Source organism: Saccopteryx leptura, chromosome 8 (genome assembly GCF_036850995.1).
Source record: "Saccopteryx leptura isolate mSacLep1 chromosome 8, mSacLep1_pri_phased_curated, whole genome shotgun sequence".
NCBI lineage: Eukaryota > Metazoa > Chordata > Mammalia > Chiroptera > Emballonuridae > Saccopteryx > Saccopteryx leptura.
Window position 1 is genome coordinate 27691892 of NC_089510.1, and position 21540 is coordinate 27713431.

At 38.7% G+C, this 21540-nt stretch overlaps 1 protein-coding gene across 5 annotated transcripts in view; it reads left to right on the top strand.

Annotated features, from left to right (window-relative positions):
- IMPG2 (interphotoreceptor matrix proteoglycan 2) overlaps positions 1 to 21540 on the top strand; it is an 88232-nt gene that overhangs the window by 49519 nt on the left and 17173 nt on the right. For all 5 annotated transcript variants that reach the window (XM_066347747.1, XM_066347751.1, XM_066347752.1 and 2 more), the window contains 4 exons: positions 2130 to 2215; positions 10174 to 10477; positions 11454 to 12739; positions 13804 to 14023. In XM_066347747.1, coding sequence (XP_066203844.1) covers positions 2130 to 2215; positions 10174 to 10477; positions 11454 to 12739; positions 13804 to 14023 — 1896 coding nt within the window. The remainder of the gene's footprint in view (positions 1 to 2129; positions 2216 to 10173; positions 10478 to 11453; positions 12740 to 13803; positions 14024 to 21540) is intronic.

Below are 21540 nucleotides of genomic sequence, written 5' to 3' on the forward strand. Positions count from 1 at the left end.
CTCCCTTTCAGGTGTCCTAGAAAAGAGATCAGCAGCCCTCTCAGAATTTCCAAGAAAGTTCAACAAAAGCTTTAGAATATCCAGTACAATCTAGTCATTCAGGTGTTTGGACCTTTTTTTTAAAATAAATTTTTATTAATTTTAATGGGATGACATCAATAAATCAGGGTACATATATTCAAAGAAAACATGTCCAGGTTATCTTGTCATTCAATTAATTATGTTGCGTACCCATCACCCAAAGTCAGATTGTCCTCCGTCACTGTCTATCTAGTTTTCTTTGTGCCCCTCCCTCTCTCCCTCATTCCCTCCCCCTGCCCCCCGTAACCACCACACTCTTGTCCATGTCTCTTAGTCTCGTTTTTATGTGTTTGGACCTTTTATTAGATGTATATTTCAATCAGAATTTTTTTTTTTCTGTATTTTTCTGAAGCCGGAAACGGGGAGAGACAGTCAGACAGACTCCCGCATGCGCCCGACCAGGATCCACCTGCACGCCCACCAGGGGCGACGCTCTGCCCACCAGGGGGCGATGCTCTGCCCCTCTGGGGCGTTGCTCTGTTGTGACCAGAGCCACTCTAGTGCCTGGGGCAGAGGCCGAGGAGCCATCCCCAGCGCCCAGGCCATCTTTGCTCCAATGGAGCCTCGGCTGCGGGAGGGGAAGAGAGGGACAGAGAGGAAGGAGAGGGGAAAGGGTGGAGAAGCAGATGGGTGCTTCTCCTGTGTGCCCTGGCCGGGAATCGAACCTGGGACTTCTGCATGCCAGGCCGACGCTCTACCACTGAGCCAACTGGCCAGGGCCTATTTCAATCAGAATTTTGTCCTTAAAATCTATTTCTATTCACATGCCAACTTCAGAGTTCTGAATGGCTGTAGCTTTCTAGACAACTTGGTCATCTCAAAAGATACATTCATCCTCATCTCCTAGTGTGTGATTTCCATAGGAGACAAGATAACTGTATACAAACTGAAAAAAGAGTTTTGGAAAATATTCTGCTCACAAATACTAAGGAATATTTTATTGCTTCATATTCATTTTGAAATATCCCTTAATTTTTCTGAGCAGTGTACTTAAACCAATTAGGGTTTTTGGCTTCTGATTGATTCTTCAGAATAATAAGAGATTCTGCTACCCTCCTAACCACCTCTTCTTTTTAGTTTTTATTGATTCACTCTCCACTTTAGGCAAAATTAATTTCTCCTTTGTCTGTGTTCCCATACACTGTATATATGCCCCTTGCATCGTTTTTATAGTTTGTATTTATCTCTCTGACATATGAAATACTTCCACAGGAGGATCCTGGCTTTATTAATGTTCATAGCCTCAACTTCATCAAAGTCTGCAGTAACTAGGAAGGATTTAATAAATTTTGGTTGAGTTAAATGATACGATCAACTTTATTACACTTATTACTTCTTAATATTGGTATAGTGATAAACTCTCTGGTGTCCTAGCCCATTTTTCAAAGGTACTTTCTGTCAGAAAGGAAATCATTTTGCATAACTTTCTCTATTGTTAGCATCAGCAAAATGAGTTGAAATTTCAGTTTACCTTTCTTCTTAAAATGAAAAAAAAAAATCGCCTGACCTGTGGTGGCACAGTGGATAAAGCGTTGACCTGGAATGCTGAGGTCGCTGGTTCAAAACCCTGGGATTACCTAGTCAAGGCACATAGGGGAGTTGATGCTTCCTGCTCTTCTCCTCTTCTCTCTCTCTCTCTCTCTCTCTCTCTTACTGTCTCCTCCTTATCTCCTCTCTAAAATGAATGAATAAAGTCTTAAAAAAAAGAAAAAAAAAGAAAATGAAAAAAATCAATTGTAAAAATAATTTCTTCAGAGGAATTTTGAAAAGAAAAAAAACTACTTGAGAAAGGACAGGAAATAATATTAATATGAGTCTCCTAAATGTAATAGCGGGAAGAATCTTTATTTTATGTTAGTGTCTCATAATTCAGACAGATGATGCTAAGATAAGGAAAATATCTGAATAAAGTAGCAAGCATTTTCTAACGAGTCTCCCTCATCTGTTCTGCCCAAATTTAAATTGTAAAAAGGAAGAACTTGGTGTTTTGATTTCTCTCAACCTCAAGTCCAATAGTGTCTCAATTAAAAATATTGTTTATTCTTCAGTGAGAGGAGTTTTACTTCCCCAAACTGAAGACCTAGTTTGGAACACCCAAAGTGCGAGTGTTGAGGCAACGCCACCATCTATTCTGGTAAGTGTGTTTCTGCATTAAACGTCTAGAACTAGGCCTTCAGGCTTCCTCTCTGCCCTCTCTCCTGCTTACTTTGGCATCATGAAGCTGTTCCTCCTTCAAATATTCTCTTACATCATCCCTAGAACATTATTCTTAGTTGTCAGCTCATGGATCCTAAGTATTGGGTTAGAAAATTTAAGCCTTCTGCAGTAGTGAAATAGAATTCACATATTCGGCATTGCCAAGCTCCACACATGGCAGAAGACTTATATATGGTTCATACTTGTTTGGTGATAATTAAGCTATAAGTGCCCACTGAGTTGTTCTCTAAAAGTTATGCAGAAATAGTTTTTATAACTAAAACTAAACATTTATGTATATAAGTACAGAGTCTAGGTTTTTGTTCCAAGGATTGTATTGAAGAAAATGTTTCGACTCCACAGCATATAGAACAGTGTGTATATGGAAAGGAGAGAGGAAAAATAAAAATATTGACTAGCTAACAGATGACAGGGACTCTTAAGTCAGACTTTCTTTTAACTTAGGCTGAAAACTTAGGCAGGATTTGTAGAGAAACATCATGGAATGAACTTTCCTTTTTGTTCTTACCACCCAAAGCCCCTGGGTACTCCTCTAACCCTCCAATCCTCCACTTACACCTTTACTTACAGGGAGGCGTCCAGTAGAAAAGAAAGTGGCTTCATCTAGTGAAAAGAACAATGACAAGAACCACAACCACAACCCTGCTGGAGACTCAGCTGTCTAGAATGAGCGCATGATCTTTTATCTTTACATAGACATAGGATGGGGGGGGGGGGGACTCCCTTCTCCATTCCCCATTCCTTCTACCTTCTTGAGGCTTCTTTTCTGTCTCATATGACAAAAAAGAAATTAATGGTAATTAACTTGAAATATCTGTTACTTGGCTTTGCTTCAGCAAAGAATTACTTGAAATACTGTTTCTTGGCTTGAAGAAATACTTATTTGAAATACTTGTTTCTTGGCTTGTGTCCAGCAGTAAAAATTTATAAAAGCCTATCCAAAATTGATTTAACCATTAACATATGCATCCATTTATCTATTCAGTTACAGAGCAACTCAGTTTTGGAAAGTGAAATCACTAGGAATAACTTTTTTTTTTTTTTTTTTTTTACGAAGTTCCATATTGGATAAAAAAGTCAGAGGGGAGATTGGCATCAGAGATTACATTCATTTGGTGTTAATTAATTTATTTACTTACTCATTCTTTCAAATATATTTATAGTTTGCTTTTCATGTGCCAAGTGCTGGGAAAGCTAAGACAAATAAGGTGTGGCCTTGTCTACAAGAAGTTTCCAGTCTGGTAATTGCAGACAGACTTCTGTACAAATAAAGTGATGCTATCGTGGAAGCCCATCCAGGGTGCAGTGGCGGGAGGGGTGTGTCACTGTGAACATGGTTCCACTTGTCTCTGTTTCTGCTGATCCAGCTCTGGACTTCTCTAAACGCAGAAGATCTGTGCTGATGTTTTAGATACCTATTATAAGGACAGGAACTTTTATAGAAGCCAGGGGTTGCAAACCAGGCATCAGCCAGCTGGATCCAAATTTAGTCATGTGCTTTGGGGCCAATTTTTTTTAAAGCCCATATTTAAAAACTAGGAGATTTTTTGCATAGAAATGCAGATTTTCAACTTATTTTAAAAACCAGGAAGGTCCAGCATCATTAAGTTCACATTTCCTTGTTGCAGAAAGTGTCTAGAAGTTGGCTGGAAGGGGCTGTTTCTTTAATAATGGCAGTACTGACTTACTGAGCTCATTGTGTTACCTGTTCTGTGGTTCCATTTATATTTAAGCCAGCCCCTTAAGTTTTCTGAACAATTAAAAATTTAAAGAGACAGTGTTAATGGATGATAATAAAACATGAACAAAAAGAATGATTAATTACAAATGTCTGGTAATTGCTTCTTTGTTCTGGTTTTCTTTATGGCAAACTGTTAATAAGATTTTTTTTTAAACCAGATTTGATTATAGAAATTGTTTTAGAGGTGGGAATGTTGGGATATTGAATTTGTTACATCTTGGCAGTCTGACTTGGAAAATCACTTTTTGCACAGTATGCTTTCCATAGAAGTAGCAGGCTTTTCAACTGGCACTAATAGATGTGAAACTGGCCAGTATAGTATTAAACCTGTTAATATACTACACTGAATTAAGAACAAAACTCATGAGTCAAATTTGTTACTATGGGGACATTAATTCATATAAAAATAAATGAAGTGCTATTCCTGGCATGTCTGTGACCACCTTTCAAAATCTATGAGAGAGCTTCATTGCTATGCCATTTTTTAAGGGGGTTTACTTATTTTAAATAGATATCTTTTCTTCTTTATTTAAAAAGTCAAGTTGTTTGCTCCCATATTTTATGTTTATTTGTTATGGAATTTTATTAAAGATATTGTGTATTGTTTTACTTCTAACTTTTTTTTTTAATTACATGAGAGGTGGGAAGGCAGAGAGACAGACTCCCACAAGTGCCCCGACTGGGATCCACCCAGCAAGCCCCCTAGGGGGCAATGCTCTGCTCATCTGAGGCCATTATTCCATTGCTCGGCAACCGAGCTATTTTAGTGCCTGAGGTGAGGCCATGGAGCTATATCTTCAGCTCCCAGGGCCAACTTTGCTTGAACCAATCAAGCCATGGCTGCAGGAGGGAAAGAAAGAGAGAGAGAGAGAGAGAGAGAGAGAGAGAGAGAGAGAGAGAGAGAGATAAGGGGAAAGGGAGTGGTGGGGAAGCAGATGGTCACTTCTCCTGTGTGCCCTGACTGGAAATTGAACCTGGGACATCCACATGCAGGGCTGATGCTCTACCACTGAGCCAACCGGCAAGGGCTTACTTTTAATTTTTACAAAATAAAAAGAAATAAAAAGTCATTTAATTTATAGAAATCTATATATTGGTTGAGGATTTCTTTTTTGTTAAAAATTCAGCTGTTTTCTTAATGTGTTTCAAATCATTGGCTCTGTCTGATAAAACTCAGTTTCTTAACTATGAGTTAAAGGGCTTAAACCATCTCACTTGGAATTTTGAAAAAAAAATACAGGTTTTGCAAGGATCTAAATATACCTAACTCAGCTGGAAGCACGAGTGATTTCAACACATCTCTAGAAGTGGTGTTAATTAAGAGGGAAAAAGTGAATTCCCTGGTATGGTATGATTGTTATCATCATAGTCATCATAACTACTTTTCTGAGGAACAGAAATTGGTGTTGAACAGCTAGCTTTTTAAATTTTTCCTGAATACATATATGGTTTTAGATACTAGAAGAAGAAGTGGGAAAGGGAGAAGCGTTTCTATATGATATTCAGCATAGCAGATATTTAAATATTATAAAAATGGTTCCCCACAACACTTTCTGTTTACCCGGGTGTTATAGATTTCTGCACATCTGCCAACTTGAATGAGAATGAACTGCCAAGTCTGTTAGTTCTAGTTTCTCCTTTGGGAATCCTTTTGCCATCTGGGTGCGTACACTTGTATATAGCTGTGAATAGTCTGATATAGTGGGCAAAGCACTGCAATTGAGAGCTCTAGAAACTCACAATCTAGTCTGATTTCTTTATTGTTTTGTAACTGTAGGCATTTCACTTTTATGAGCCTCATTTTCTTCTCTTAAATAGGCAAGGATGGACTACATCAGGGGTCCCCAAAATTTTTACACAGGGGGCCAGTTCACTGTCCCTCAGACCGTTGGAGGGCCATCTATAAAAAAACCATGAACAAATCCGTATGCACACTGCACATATCTTATTTTAAAGTAAAAAACCAAAATGAGAACAAATACAATATTTAAAATAAAGAACAAGTAAATTTAAATCAACAAACTGACCAGTATTTCAATGGGAACTATGGGCCTGCTTCTGGCTAATGAGATGGTCAATGTCTGGTTCCATATTTGTCACTGCTAGCCGTAACAAGTGATATGAAGCACTTCTGGAGCCGTGATGCATGCGTCCTGTGTCACCGGAAGTAGTACCGTACGTGAGCGATGCTGCGCTTTGCGGCGCCGCCACATACAGTGCTCCTCTCACTGACCACCAATGAAAGAGGTGCCCCTCTGGAAGTGTGGTGGGGGCCGGATAAATGGCCTCAGGGGGCCGCATGTGACCCGTGGGCTGTAGTTTGGGGACCCCTGGACTACATGATCTCTAAGAGTTTTTCTAGACCTAAAATTTGGCACATGCTCAGTCCACTTTTTGAATATAAGATTTTTATAAACCAAAGGATGGCCTTCTAAAGCACCTGAGTCTCTGGCAAGACAAAACCTGGTTTTGTTACTTAATATTTTTTTATTCCACATTTTGGACTTCAATTTGTTGTCATTTTATTTATCAGAAATTGATTTCACCTGACCAGGCGGTGGCGCAGTGAATAGAGCTTCTGCCTGGGATGCTGAGGACCCAGGTTCAAAACCCCAGGTCATTGGCTTGAGTGCAGGCTACTTGGCTTGAGTGCGGGCTCATCTGGCTTGAGCGCAGGCTCACCAGCTTGAGTATGGGATCATAAACATGACCCCATGGTCACTGGCTTGAGTCCAAAGGTCACTGGCTTGAAGCCCAAGGTTGCTGGCTTAAGCCCAAGGTCACTGGCTTGAGCAAGTGGTCACTGGCTCTGCTGGAGCCCCCCACAATCCACCCCTGGTCGAGGCACATATGAGAAAGCATTCAATGAACAACTAAGATACCGTGACTATGATTTGTTTTTTTCTTTGTATCTGATCGAATAACCTCCTTGAGTATTTCCTGCAGTGGGAGTTTTCTGGTGATAAATTCCCTGAGCTTCTGTATGTTAGCAAAAGCAAAAGTTTTTATTTCTCCTTCAAATATGATGGATATAGTATTCTTGGCTGATAACTCCTCTCTTTCAGTACTTTGAATGTTTGGGTCCACTCTCTTCTGCTTGTTAGAATTTCTGCTGAGAAGTCTTATGATAATCTAATGGGCCTTCCTTTATATGCTATGTTCTTCTTTTCTCTTGCTGCCTTGAGGATTCTTTCCTTGTCATTGATTTTTGACAATTTTATTACTATGTGTCTCAGAGAAGGTCTGTTTGGGTTAACTCAGTGTTCTGTTTGCTTCTTGGATTTGAAGATCTGTTTCCACAGGCTTAGGAATTTCTCATCAATTATTTGTTTGAATAGGCTCTCCATTTCCATCTCCCCTTCTTCTTCTTCTGATATACCCATTATTCTTACATGTCTTCCCCCCCCCATTATTCTTACATGTCTTTTTCTGACGGAGTCAGATAATTCTTGCAGAGCTCTATCATTTTATTAAATTTGTTAGTCTCTCTCTTCCTCTCTCTGTAGCATCTCTAGTTGCCTGTCTTTGATGTCACTGATTCTCTTTTCTATCTTGCCTGTTCTATTATCTGAACTTGCTACCTCAGTTTTCAATTCATGAATTGAATTCTTCATCTCTGTTTTTAAAGTTTCAATATCCTTGGTGATATATTCGGCCTTTGTTTTCTGAGGTCATTAAGTTGCCTATTGGTTTTCTCACATCTTGTTGAGTATTTTTAGAACTTCAATTTTGAATTCTCTATCATTTAACTCCAGGGTTTCCATGTGATTGATATTGCTTTCTGGAGAATTTTCATTTTCTTTTTGAACAATGTCTTGTGTAACCATGATGTTCAATTTCTTCTTTTTTTATGGCATTTGAGAGTGGTATTGTTAAGAACTCTAACAAAAAATAACTAAAAATATAAAATTAAAAAGAAGATATAATGAAAATATAAAATATTTAAAAATAATGACAAGGAAAAAAGAAAAATCACACAAAAACAGAGAGCAAAAATGAAAAAAAATGAATCACCCACAAAAATAAGAATAAAAATATAACAATTCAAGAAAATATAATTTAAAAGAGAAAAATAAAACAAAGAAAGGGATTTCAGTTTTGAGAGGTTATTTTGTTCACTTTTGGTAGGTGGTTCTAAATTATAAGTTTTAGCTCTGAGAAATTTCTGGGCTGACCTCTGCTGAGATGTTTCTGTCTCAATGATGTAGGTAGGGCTGTAGTCACATTGGGAGTAGGGTGTGTTGTGAGGTCTTTATAGATTTATGGCTTTATGGCCCTAGAAATGCCACTCTCAGGACTCCAGGTGCTCCTCGTGTCTCAAAAAACCAGGGGACCAGACACAGAGCACATCTGTTCCTCAGGGGAAAGAGTAGCTCTGGAGAGTTAGCTGTTGAGTCTGTCTCTGCCACACTCTGTACCTTGCGAGGTGAGGAAGGTGGGATCTGGAAGGCTGGGAGGGCCGCACTTTGGTTTTCTCTGTCTCTGCGCTGAGTATGGGCTGTGGGCAGGCTGTGGGAACACTGGCTGTGACCCCTTGTTCTGTTGTCGCTTTGGTTTAGTATCTTTCCCTGTGCCACTCAATCTTGCTTTTCCTCCCAGCAGAAGGAGAGTCAGTTACTCTGAGCTTCTCTCTTTCTGGATCCCTGGCAGGAAAAAAAATCCAGTCACTCTGGGCCTCTCCTCTCTCCCAAGCCGATTGCAAGTGCATTTTTTCTTTGGCCTCCCTGCTCAACTCTTCTCACCTTTAGTCCTTTTGGTGCGTGAATCTTTCAGGCACACCTGTGAGCTCAGCTGGAGTTGCTTCACTGCATTATAGCTGTTCAATTTGTTGAAATTTCAAGGGGAAATATCTCTCAAGCAGCCATTATTCCGATGTCACCTCTTAATCGAGAATGATTTTTCTTCTCTTTCTCTTTTTTCATATTTTTATCCAGAAAGTTTTGTGAGTCTATGCATATGGCACTTCTTGTTTTTTTTTTGTTATTTATAACCCAGCAGAGGTGAAAATATATAAACTCCCACCAAATGTCATGGTCATTTTACCAATCATTAGTGCACTTTTTAAAAAAAAAATTTTTATTTATTTTTTACAGAGACAGAGAGTGAGTCAGAGAGAGGGATAGACAGGGACAGACAGACAGGAATGGAGAGAGATGAGAAGCATCAATCATTAGTTTTTCATTGCGCGTTGCAACACCTTAGTTGTTCATTGATTGCTTTCTCATATGTGCCTTGACCGCGGGCCTTCAGCAGACCGAGTAATCCCTTGCTGGAGCCAGCGACCTTGGGTTCAAGCTGGTGGGCTTTTCCTCAAACCAGATGAGCTCGCACTCAAGCTGGTGACCTCAGGGTCTCAAACTTGGGTCCTCTGCATCCCAGTCCGACGCTCTATCCACTGAGCCACCACCTGGTCAGGCAGTGCACTTTTTTACATAGACTAATTTTCATAGGATTGAATAATTAGCTTGCTCAAGGATTGTATTTCTGTCTGCCTTTCTATTCCTGCTAAATTTGGCTATAAGATTAGTATTATAAACAAAAGGTCACTAGAAAGAAAATTGTGTTTTGTAAGTGTGATGTCATTTCACAAATGTTACTTTCTGTTTGAGATAACCAGACCTCATTTTGATGTGGTGGCATTTCTTATCAAAATAAAGACTTTAATTAATTAAATACCTTTCAGAATGATGAATAAGATTGCTAATTGTTATTTTCTGCTGTGGCTAGTTTGTTTAGGTCAACAAATTACAAAATTAGTAGCTTCTATGTATTTAAAGTATTTAAGCTAAGACAGAGGAAAAGGAATTTTCTAAAGCAAGAAAAACAATATAGTATTCTTCCACAAATTCATTGTGTTTGGAATCTTTTAAATGTGTTGTCTTATCTATCCCCACTTTCCAAGTGATATTCAAGGGTTACATGGTTTTTCTCTAGATTTTACAACTAATAAGTGGTGAATTGGGATGTGATTACAGATCTGTTTGATCTAGAGCCCATGTCTCCAACACCCCAATATTACATTGCCTCCTTGTCCCTAGAAAATCTAGGAATTTAGATAGATAGGTGGTATTTAAAATAATTTTTATGTGTTCCTTTTTATCTATGATATGATTTAGACTTTTTTTCCCCCTCAGGATAATACCCTTCAAGCTGAATGGTCCTCAGCAGATGAATCCACCACCAGCAGTATTTCACCACTTGGTTTCAGCTCTGGTCCTCCCTCAACTACTGGCAGGGAACTCTGGTCAGAAAGACCTTTGGGTGATTTAGTGCCTACACCCAAATTAGCCTTTCTTTCGAAGGTGGGCCTCAGTTCTTCCCCAGAGGTTTTAGAGGTTAGCAGCTTGACTCTTCATTCTGTCACCCCAGCAGTGCTTCAGACTGGCTTGCCTGTGGCTTCTGAGGAAAGGACTTCTGGATCTCACTTATTAGAAGATGGTAACAAATTTTACTCACTTTTCATATATCTTTATTGTATCAGATGACAAGGGTTTTGAGGAGAGGAGTAGACTGGGATTAATAGAAAAGCATGGTTGTGTGCATTAGAAGGCAACATCTTGGGAATATTGTGTGAGAAAGGGAACAATCAGATTTAATTGGTTGGAATGGAGAGAAATAATATATAGTGGACTTGGCGGGCTTGGGTGGGGATCAATTAATAGATATTTGAAGATCCCATTAAAATATAATTAAATTAGTATTAAATAACTTCTTTACTTACTTGAATATTAGAGTGGTAAACAAAGAACATCAAAGAAGATTATCCCAGTAGCTTTTAATAAGATTAATTGTAGGGGCCAGATATGGAGATTTCTAGCTTGCAATAGGCTTCAGAAGGAAAGAACCTGAACTAAGACAGTTACAGCAGAGATTAGGAAATGAAAATCAAGTAGATGATTCAGACGTAGTGAAGGAAAGGAAAAATCAATGTGACTCAAGCATGGAATATACATATGAAAGAGGAAAAGAAATAGATGAGTCCAGGATTTTGAACATTAGGTGAACCTGAAGTATGATGGACAATAAACATAACAAGGAAGTAGAAATTCAAAGACAAACAATTTCCTGGGAAATTTTCCTCCTAAGTTTTCACTAGATTTATTGTCTGTTGTCAATATGGCTACCAACAGTTCTTTATTTTCATGGAGTAAATATAAAAATCAAGTGTTTAAAGCTGAATTATTTCAGTAGCCAATATCTTGTTATTCTTAAGGCAAGGGGCTGTATTCATGAGTGATTGAACCCATCCACAAAAACATAATCATGTTGTCTTATTGTTTGCTGGATATAGCTAAGTAAAAGTTAGCAACTGTCCTTCCTAATCGAATGGGAAAAAGAAGTTGGTTTTATTAGGAGGGCTAGGAATATATTATAGTAACACTATAGATTAATTAATGGAATACTTTATTTTTAGGATTAATCAAATTTGAAGGATCAGAAGATTTTCTTTCTATTGCTCCATTGCCTTCAAGTCCACTCACTCCTCCTGTGCCAAAAGAAACAATGCTGTCTGTGGAAGACTCTGGGGCATCTTTGACAGCCTCACAATATCTGGACTCTTCTGTCACATTAGATCTTCTTGCTCAGGAAGTAACTACACCTTTTGGATTGGACTCTTTGGCCTCCAAAGTCAAAGGCCAATTAGAACTAAGCACTGTGATGCCAGATACATCCATGGAAAAAGAGTCCATATTTGAGAGTGGCTTAGGTTCAGGTTCTGGGCAAGAGATGAATCTGCTTACTGGGCCACGGAGTGATACTTCTTTAGAGAAGAGCACCAAACCATTGTCGGAGAAATGGCTGGAAGATGAGGATTTACTTTTGACAACTGAGGAGTTAGATGAGAAACTAGTTACAGATGACAAAATAGATTCCACAGACCGAAGTATTGAGCACTCAAAATATGGGCATTTTGATAGATCCACATACTTTGCAGAAGACGAGACTCCTGACAGACCAACTGTGCCCATCTTTGCAGAGACCACAACTCAATCTGCATCTCTAATTTTCTCCAAGCACACGTCAGAGGTACCCGACATTGATTATTACTCAGATACCAAAGTATCTGCTCTACTGACATCTACACCAATCACTGAAGAACCAGATCAAATAGACCTTTTTCTAAAGGAGGATATGGAGCAAACTACAGAGTCATCCAGTCGTGAACAGTTTGATAGCAAGATTTCCATAGTGAAGCCAGATATGCAACCTTTGTGGACCGCATTGCCGGAATCAGGTGTAGTCTGGGCAAAAACTTCTTCCCTAGGGAAATTGTCCGGAGACACATTGGCAAGCACACCAGGGAGTATTGACAAGCTCTGGTTGAAAGCATCCATGACACAGTCTACCAAATTGTCCCCAACCACAAGCCCCACCTTGCTGGAGGATGAAGTAATTATGGGCGTACAGGATATTTCATTAGAACTGGACCGGATAGGCACAGATTACTATCAGCCTGAGCTAATCCCAGAGGAAAATGTCAAGGTTGGTAGTTATGTGGAAATGTCTACAAATGTTCATTCCACAGAGATGGCTATTGTGGCTCAGCCCACAAAAAGTGATGACTCAAATCATACGCAGACAACAGGAGCTTTGCTGGTTTTCTTCAGTCTTCGAGTGACTAACATGATGTTTTCAGAAGATCTGTTTAATAAAAACTCTTTAGAGTATAAAGCCCTGGAGCAAAGATTCTTAGAATTGGTAAGCACAAAGGAAAATATGGGCATTAGCGAGTAATCATGTGTGAACCACCCTTTCCCCCTCGAAGCATAGCTCTGAGCCAAAGAGAGTGTGGTCTGCTGTAGACACTCATTTTTTGTCAACTACAAGTAGTGTTGTGGCCTAGGGTTGGTAGGAAAACAGTAAAACAGGTGAATACAAGAAACAGAAAACACAAAGGTGGCATGAGGGTGATGTGACAACTTAATACTGAAGATGGTTTTCATGAATTCTGTGACTGAAACAAGTTTAATTTTTTTTTTTTAGTATATTGTGAAACCAGTGTTTTGTGGGTACCTATGATGCCTTCACTGTTGTGATCTCTTAGTGAAACAGAGAAAAAAAAAACTCTGGTATCAAAAATTGTCTGTGAGTTCCATGGGTTTCCTAAATATCACTATTAAAATGTCATGACTGAAATAATTTACAATTGATATTATTTCCCTTTTTTTTAAAAAAAAAACTTTTTTCAATGACAGTTTTCATTCAATACTATTTTGTATTAGTTTCAAGTGTACAGCATATTGGTTAGACAATCATGTACTTGACAAAGTGTTCCCCCTGAGGTTGCCACTATTCAACTACTGTTACAATATTATTGACTATATTTCCTATGGTGTACTTTACACCCCCATAACGACTACCATTTGCAACAACAGTATCGGTGGATCTGCAGGGTATTATGCTAGTAAAAGAAGTCAGTCAGAGAAAGACAAATACCCATATATTTCACTTATATGTAGAATCTGAATAACAATATAAACAAACTAAACAGAATCAGATTCACAGATACAGAGAACATGCTGGTGGTGGCCAGAGGGGAGTGGGGCTAAGTGAAAAAGGTGAAGGGATTGAGAAGTACAGATTGGTAGGTACAACTGGTCATTTTGTTGGTAAACAGTTTAAATAATTTACAATTTGGAAAGGAGGGGGTGTATCCTTGCTCGGTTTTTTTTGTTTGTTTGTTTGTTTTGGGGAGGGGTTTGGTATATGTTGAACAAAATGCAAAACCTCGTCAAAAAGTAATAATTTTTCTTGTGTTGTAGCTGGTTCCCTATCTCCAGTCAAATCTCACAGGGTTCCAGAATTTAGAAATCCTGAACTTCAGAAACGGCAGTATTGTGGTGAACAGCAGAATGAAGTTTGCCAAGCCTGTCCCTCCTGATGTCAACAATGCCGTATACATGATTCTGGAAGACTTTTGCATCACTGCCTACCAAACCATGAACTTGGCTATTGATAAATACTCCCTTGATGTGGAATCAGGTAATGATATTGATTACCCTGCTGGTTTCTTGGTGGAACCCAGTGATTATTATGTATTTTTTTCTACACTGAGTCAAGGTGAATTCAACAGTTGTAGGTAAAAAAGTACTCTGTCAGGCAAATTTTCCACAAGTTGATAATTTGTAAAATATTTCTTCCAAGGACATCAGTATCATTCTCTTTTTAAAAAGGTTGTTTATACAGGTTATCTTACTTACCTCACATTCCCTCTCTACCTATTCTATCTGGCTCTCTCTTTTTTCTGCTCACTGGATATGTTTTACCTACATCTCTACATTGCCAAGTCTGGTAGATTTGGACTCTCTTTCCCTCTATATTATTTTCCTAAGTTGTTTTACATGTTTTCATTATTGTTGGTCTAATATAGATGTAAATAACTCTCCACATTTTTATATGCAGATCAGACTTCTGAGCACTAGACTCAGAAGTCTATGTACTTGTTGATTTCAACTTGGAAATACTCTATGTATATCAAATTTAAGATGTGTGGCCTTATCAGGTGGTGGTGCAGTGGATAGAGCATTGGCCTGGGATGCTAAGGACCCAGGTTCGAACCCCAAGGTCACCGGCTTCAGCACAGGCTCATCTGGCTTGAGCGTGGAATTATAGCATGACCCCATGGTCATTGGCTTGAGCCCAAAGGTCGCTGGCTTGATCCCAAGGTCACTGGCTTGAGCAAGGGGTCACTGGCTTGGCTGCAATCCCCCAGTCAAGGCACATATGAGAAAGCAATGAATGAACAATTGAGTTGCCACAACTGTGAGTTGATGCTTCTCATCTTTCTCCTTGTCTGTCCCTCTCTCTCTCACTCACTTAAAAAAAATAATGAGCTCTTATTTTTCATATCTTGCCACCTCCCAGTTATATCTATTCCTCTCAACTTCACTATCTTGATAAATGGAAGCTGTGTCCACTCAGCTACTTAAGCCGGAAATCTGGGAAATCATTCTGATATTCTGATACTGCAGTTTCCATCAACCCCGACTTTTAGTCATTCATTAAACTTATATTGATTCTGAATTCAAAATATAACTCAAATCTATATGCTTCTCTCTCTCTCACACCATTCCTCTCATTTGAACCAGTTTCCTCAAAACCTCCCTTGTTCCCTTTCCATATTTGTTTTCCAGACAGCAGCCCACTCTTTCTAAAATAATCAGATTTTTTCACTCTCCTGCCTGTAACACATCAATGACTGCCTTGTTCAGTAGCCACAAGGCTTGGACCCTATCTTCTTCCCCAATATCATCCAATGAAACTAAATTTTTTGCTCACCAAATCAAAAATTAGCTCATTTTTAGTTCCTCAGGTTAAAACACCTTTTTTTTTTTTTTTTTTTTAAAGATTTTATTTATTCATTATAGAGAGGGGGGAGAGAGAGAGAGAGAGAGAAGGGGGGAGGAGCATAAAGCATCAACTCCCATATGTGCCTTGACCAGGCAAGCCCAGGGTTTTTTTTTTTTGAACCGGCAACCTCAGCATTTCCAGGTTGACACTTTATCCACTGTGCCACCACAGGTCAGGCAAAATACCTTTTTTAAAATTAAAAAAAAATATTTAAGAGAGAAAGAGAGAGACATTGATTTGTTCCACTTATTTGTGCATTCATTGGTTGATTCTTTTATAAACCCTCACCAGGGATCAAACCCACAACCTTGGTATATGGGATGATGCTTTAGCCCACTGAACTACCTGGCCAGGGCTCAAAAAACTTTTCTTGCCTTAAAGGCTTTGCACATATTACCTTCTTTGCCTGGAACTCTTTCTCCTCTTGGTGACTTCTGCTCACCCTTTATGCCTCAGTTGAAATGTCTCTTCCTCAAGACTTTCACTGATTTACCGGTAATCTATTGTAGATTGGGTCTTTCCTATTAATTTTTCTTATAACACCATGTTCTTTTCCTGCTACACAGTTTATAACTATTGTAATAATGCTGATTTATTCCCATAGTTGCTTAATGACTATTTTCTCCAGTTGAGCTAGTGACAAGGAATGAAGCTTTATCTGTTTTATTAATCACAGTGCCTTACATATAGAAAGTACTCAAAAATACTGTGAATGAAGGAAATAAACCATTTTTTTTTTAAATCTGGAAGACTTTGATGAGAGAATATTGCTTAATTCTTAGATTTTGTTCTTTTTTATCTTCCACACACCAGAGGATAGTAGTTTTGGGTGTGAGTAAGGGGGAATGTCAGGGTTTATATTTCTCCAGTGCCTTTTACTCTCAATCTGATTTGAAAGTCAACTTTATTCTTTAACTGAGAAAGAAGCATGTGTTTTTTCCTTTGAAATCCTTGAAGGACCATTATTCATAGAAAGTGAAGAAAATGATTTGGCTAATCCTCCAATTTCTAAATCTCCTAACATTTGATTTTCTAAGGCGGGTAGTTTTTGCCATGTGGTGTAGTGGAAGAAGCAATTAATTAGAATTTGGAAGGCCTTATTTCTTGCCTCTGTTCTGCCATTTATCATTTGTGTGACCCTAGATGAGCCTTAATCCCTCAAATATTAAATGGAGATAATGTTTGAGATGATTACTTCATAAGGTATATAAATGTCTAATCACTATATTGTATACCTGAAACTAATATAATATTGTTTGTCAACTCTAATTAAAAAATTTAAAAAAAATTTAAATGGGGATAATATTTTGTATATTTCATGGGGCTATTCTAAGGATTAAACAAATGACATTTATAGAAACACTTGAAAAGTAGTACAAATTAAGCAGTTATAATTTATAAAAATTTTGTAAAAATAAATTTAAAAAAAATTTTTTTTTTTTGGTATTTTTCTGAAGCTGGAAACGGGGAGAGACAGTCAGACAGACTCCTGCATGCGCCCGACTGGGATCCACCTGGCATGCCCACCAGGGGTGATGCTCTACCCACCAGGGGGCGATGCTCTGCCCCTCCGGGGCGTCGCTCTGCCGCGGCCAGAGCCACTCCAGCGCCTGGGGCAGAGGCCAAGGAGCCATCCCCAGCGCCCGGGGCCATCTTTGCTCCATTGGAGCCTTGGCTGCGGGAGGGGAAGAGAGAAACAGAGAGGAAGGAGGGGGTGGGGTGGAGAAGCAAATGGGCACTTCTCCTATGTGCCCTGGCCAGGAATCGAACTCGGGTCCCCCGCACGCCAGGCCGACGCTCTACCGCTGAGCCAACCAGCCAGGGCCAAAATAAATTTTTTTAAAAAAGAAAAAAATAATTAAGTACATTTACCTCAATTTGTATGTAACCCACATGTCAGCTGTATGCTGAATCATCCAGGTTTATAGGCTCACCTTTTTCTTTAATATTCAAATAAACTGGCATTAGCCTCTTCCATGTACAGTGTAAAACCTATATCCGTGCTCCTCTCATTCCCAATATCTCTAGGAATTAACAGAGAACTTGAATATCTCGTACTCACTTCCAGCTTTGAGTTCCTTCTGCTGAATTTCCAATCTTACATTTGTCTTGGTTTTTGTGGCTATTCTTTACAAAAACTCAATACAGATCACAGTCCCATTTTTGACTTTCCCAGAACACCTGTACCACCAGATGGTGCATTCATCAGATATTTGCTTATGAGATGAGTGTGATGGAGGAGGCTTTATCATACCACAGCAGATGGCCTAAGATATTGTTAGGCAGAATTATCCTACCAGCAATCCTTTCAAAGTCATTTCTTACTGGTCAACTTTTTGGACCAAGTCAGCTACCATATTACTCTGGCCACTCTGGCTGTCTTTTTACACCATCCTCAGATTTTCTTCACTCTCACTTTTTTGGACCCATCTATCCCTCTCCTAGCCTGCCCCTGGAAAACTAGATGTAAGCATTCTACAATGTAGATCTCTGTCTTTTATCCCAAACTTAGCTCCAGGTCTACCTTTGTTTCCACATAAAGTCATTAAGGTACTCTTAAATAGAGGGCCAGCTATTCTGAGCACCTACCTTTAACCTGTCCAAAGGACTGGAAAAAGACTTTAAAGCTACAGTCTTCATTTATATTATTAAAATATAAGTCTCTCTCTTTAGTCTGAAACAAAAGGGAGCAAAATTTATCTCTTTCCTCTTATAGATTCTATTTTCCTCCCCCTAGACATTCACCTATACCTACAGGATGATGACCATATTTTAGAATTTGTAAATAGAATATTTCAACTACCTGTATATTTTTAGTTAAAGGCTTTCAGATTAAAATATTATTTTATCTTAAGATTGGCTAGAGACAAGGTTGACCTTTCTCTTGCCTAACGTGTTTTCACAGAAACTCTTGAACTTCTACCAATGAAGGGAGCCACACAATATCATCCTTCTCACTCTCTATGTACATTCCTATCCCTCATTGCTAGGTCAGGAGTATATTACTTTCTGAGTACAGAGTCACAATGTGTGTGTATACTAGAGTAAGACTGAAGACTTAGGAAATACACAGTGGAATTCTGCTGTGTAGTCCCCTTATAGAAACTGCCCTCTGTTAGACATGAGCTCTCCTTGTTACATGAGCATCTTATCAGTGGTCTCCTGTATTAGTTTCCTCAGCTGTAACAAAGGCCCACAAATGGGTGGCTTACAAAAACAAAAATTTATTCTAAGTTTTAAAAGCTAGAAATCTAGTAGACCTGAAGATGGCATTGGAGTAGGCAGATGCACAGACTCCCAGCACACACCACCAAATTGGATTAAAAATTAATTTAGGAACAATCAGCATGAAAAACCAACTTTGGACTACAAGAACAGCTCTCAAAAACCAAGGAGCAAAGAAGAAGCCAAACCGAGCCTGGTAGGGAGCGCCAAGGAGTGGTGGGTCTCCCTTGCTTACAAGAATGAAGGGGCAGGGTGAGGCAGAGAGCCCAGAAGGGCTCTCACTCTAAAGAAAAGAGCAGAAAATATCTCTCACAGCCACTTGCCTGGGTACCTGGAAATGAGGTGTGTTGAAAGGAATGGCTTGTCTTCCAAAAGGAAAGGGGGGAGAGAGAGAGATACCAACAGTTAGGGGCGGAGAAATGCATGGGATGACCTGAGAAGCTGACTTATTCAGTGCTGGAGGAAGCCATAGCTGGGGGAGGGGTTGATCCTGCCACACAATACAAGACTAAAGCAGTTTTGGGTGACCCATCTCCAGACATCTCTCCAGCTCCAATCAGCACAAGGCACAGCTGAAAACAAGAAGTGGGGAGGAAGGGCAGTAACTCAGGTCTCCATGAGTTACACCTCCCCCTACTGAAGCTGAGAAAACACCACACCTGCCCCCAGAGAGAGTAACTGGCAGATCAGGCTTTCAGAGACTCAGTTTACACCCACCGCATTCCTGAAAACAGTTTCAAATAAGCCCCCTACTGAGATCAGTAAACAAGACCACCACCATGTTAAGAAAACTGAGAAGAAAACAAACAAATCAAGACATCAAAGAGGCTCTACTAGAAAAGCCAAATCAGTGGATTAGAAATAACAGCAGATGCCAACCCAAGAAGACCTAGAAATAACATAACTGAAAATTGGAGGCAGACAACACCAAGCCTAGGCTCACCAGCTCTACAAACAACACACCCAAACACACAGACATAATGAGAAGACAGAGAAGTGCAATCCAAATGAAACCACAAGAGAAACCTCCAGGAAATGAACTGAGTGATATGGAAATAACCAAACTTCCAGATGCAGAGTTTAAAATAATGATTGTTAGGATGCTTAGGGATCTTAGAACAACAATGGAGGGCATTATGAACACCTAAATAAAGAAATAGCAAGTATAAAAGAGGATATTGAAATATTAAAAAAGAATCAGTCGGAGAAAACATATATAATATCAGAAATGAAAACCACAATGGAAAGAATTAAAAACAGGATGGATGAAGCTGAGAATCGAATCAGTGAGTTGAAGGACAAGTTAAACGAAGGCATGGAAGAAGAGCAGAAAAGAGAAGAGAGACTCAAAACATCTGAGGAAACTCTAAGAGAGGTCTGTGACAACATGAAGAGAAATATCATCAGCATCATAAGGGTTCCTGAAGAAGAAGAGAAAGAACAAGGAATAGAAACTTTACTCAATCAAATGATAGCTGAAAACTTCTCTAAATTGATGCAGGGAAGGGTCTCACAAGTTCAAGAAGCACAGAGAACTCCATTAAAGAGAAACCCAAATAAACCTACACCAAGACACATCATAATTAAAATACCAAACCTAAGTGATAAAGAGAAAATATTAAAAGCTGCTAGAGAAAAAAAGGCTACCACCTACAAAGGAGCCCCCATAAGGATGACATCCGACTTCTCAACAGAAATACTTGAGGCCAGAAGGGAATGGCAAGAAATATTCAAAGTAATGCAGAACAAGAACCTACAACCAAGACTACATTATCTAGCAAGGCTATCATTTAAAATTGAAGGAGAAATAAAAAGCTTCCCAGACAAAAAACAAAACAAAACAAGGAATTTATTACAAAAAAACCAATGCTGCAGGAAATGTTATGGGGCCTGTTGTAAACAGCTTAAAGTGGGAAAAGAATATAGCAAAAGAGGAATACAGCTTTAAAGAATAAAATGGCAATAAACAACTACATATCAATAATAACCTTAAATGTAAATGGATTAAATGATACAATCAAAAGACATAGGGTAGCTGCGTGGATAAGAAAACAGGACCTGTACATATGCTGTCTACAAGAGACACACCTTAAAACAAAAGATGCACTAGACTGAAGGCAAAAGGATGGAAAAAAATATTTTATGCAAATGGAAATGAAAAAAAAGCTGGGGTAGCAATACTTATATCAGACAAAATGAACTTTAAAACAAAGGCTATAATAAGAGAAAAAGAAGGCCACTACATAATGATAAAGGGAGCAATCCAACAGAAAGATATAACCATTATAAATATCTATGCACCTAATATAGGAGCACCTAAATATATAAAGCAGACTTTGATGGATATAAAGGGCGAGATCAACAGCAATACTATAATAGTAGGGAATTTCAATACCGCACTAACATCACTAGATCCTCAAGAAAGAAAATTAATAAAGAAACAGACTTAAAGGACACACTAGATCAACTGGATGTAATAGATATCTTCAGAACCTTTCACTGTAAAGCAGCAGAATATACATTCTTTTCAAACACTCATGGTATATTCTCTAGGATAGACCACATGTTATGGCACAAAAGCAGTCTCAACAAATTTAAGAAAATTGAAATCATACCAAGCACTTTCTCTGATCACAATGACATGAAACTAGAAATCAACCACAACAGAAAAACTCAAAAATTTCCAAACACATGGAAATTAAATAGCAGATTGTTAAATAACAAATGGATTAACAATGAGATCAAAGAAGAAATAAAAAAATACCTAGAAACGAATGATAATGAGAATACAACAACTCAAATTTTATGGGACACAGCAAAAGCAGTCCTGAGAGGGAAGTTCATAGCATTACAGGCATACTTTAAGAAGCTAGAAAAATCTCAAATAAACAACTTAACCCTGCATCTAAAAAAACTAGAAAAAG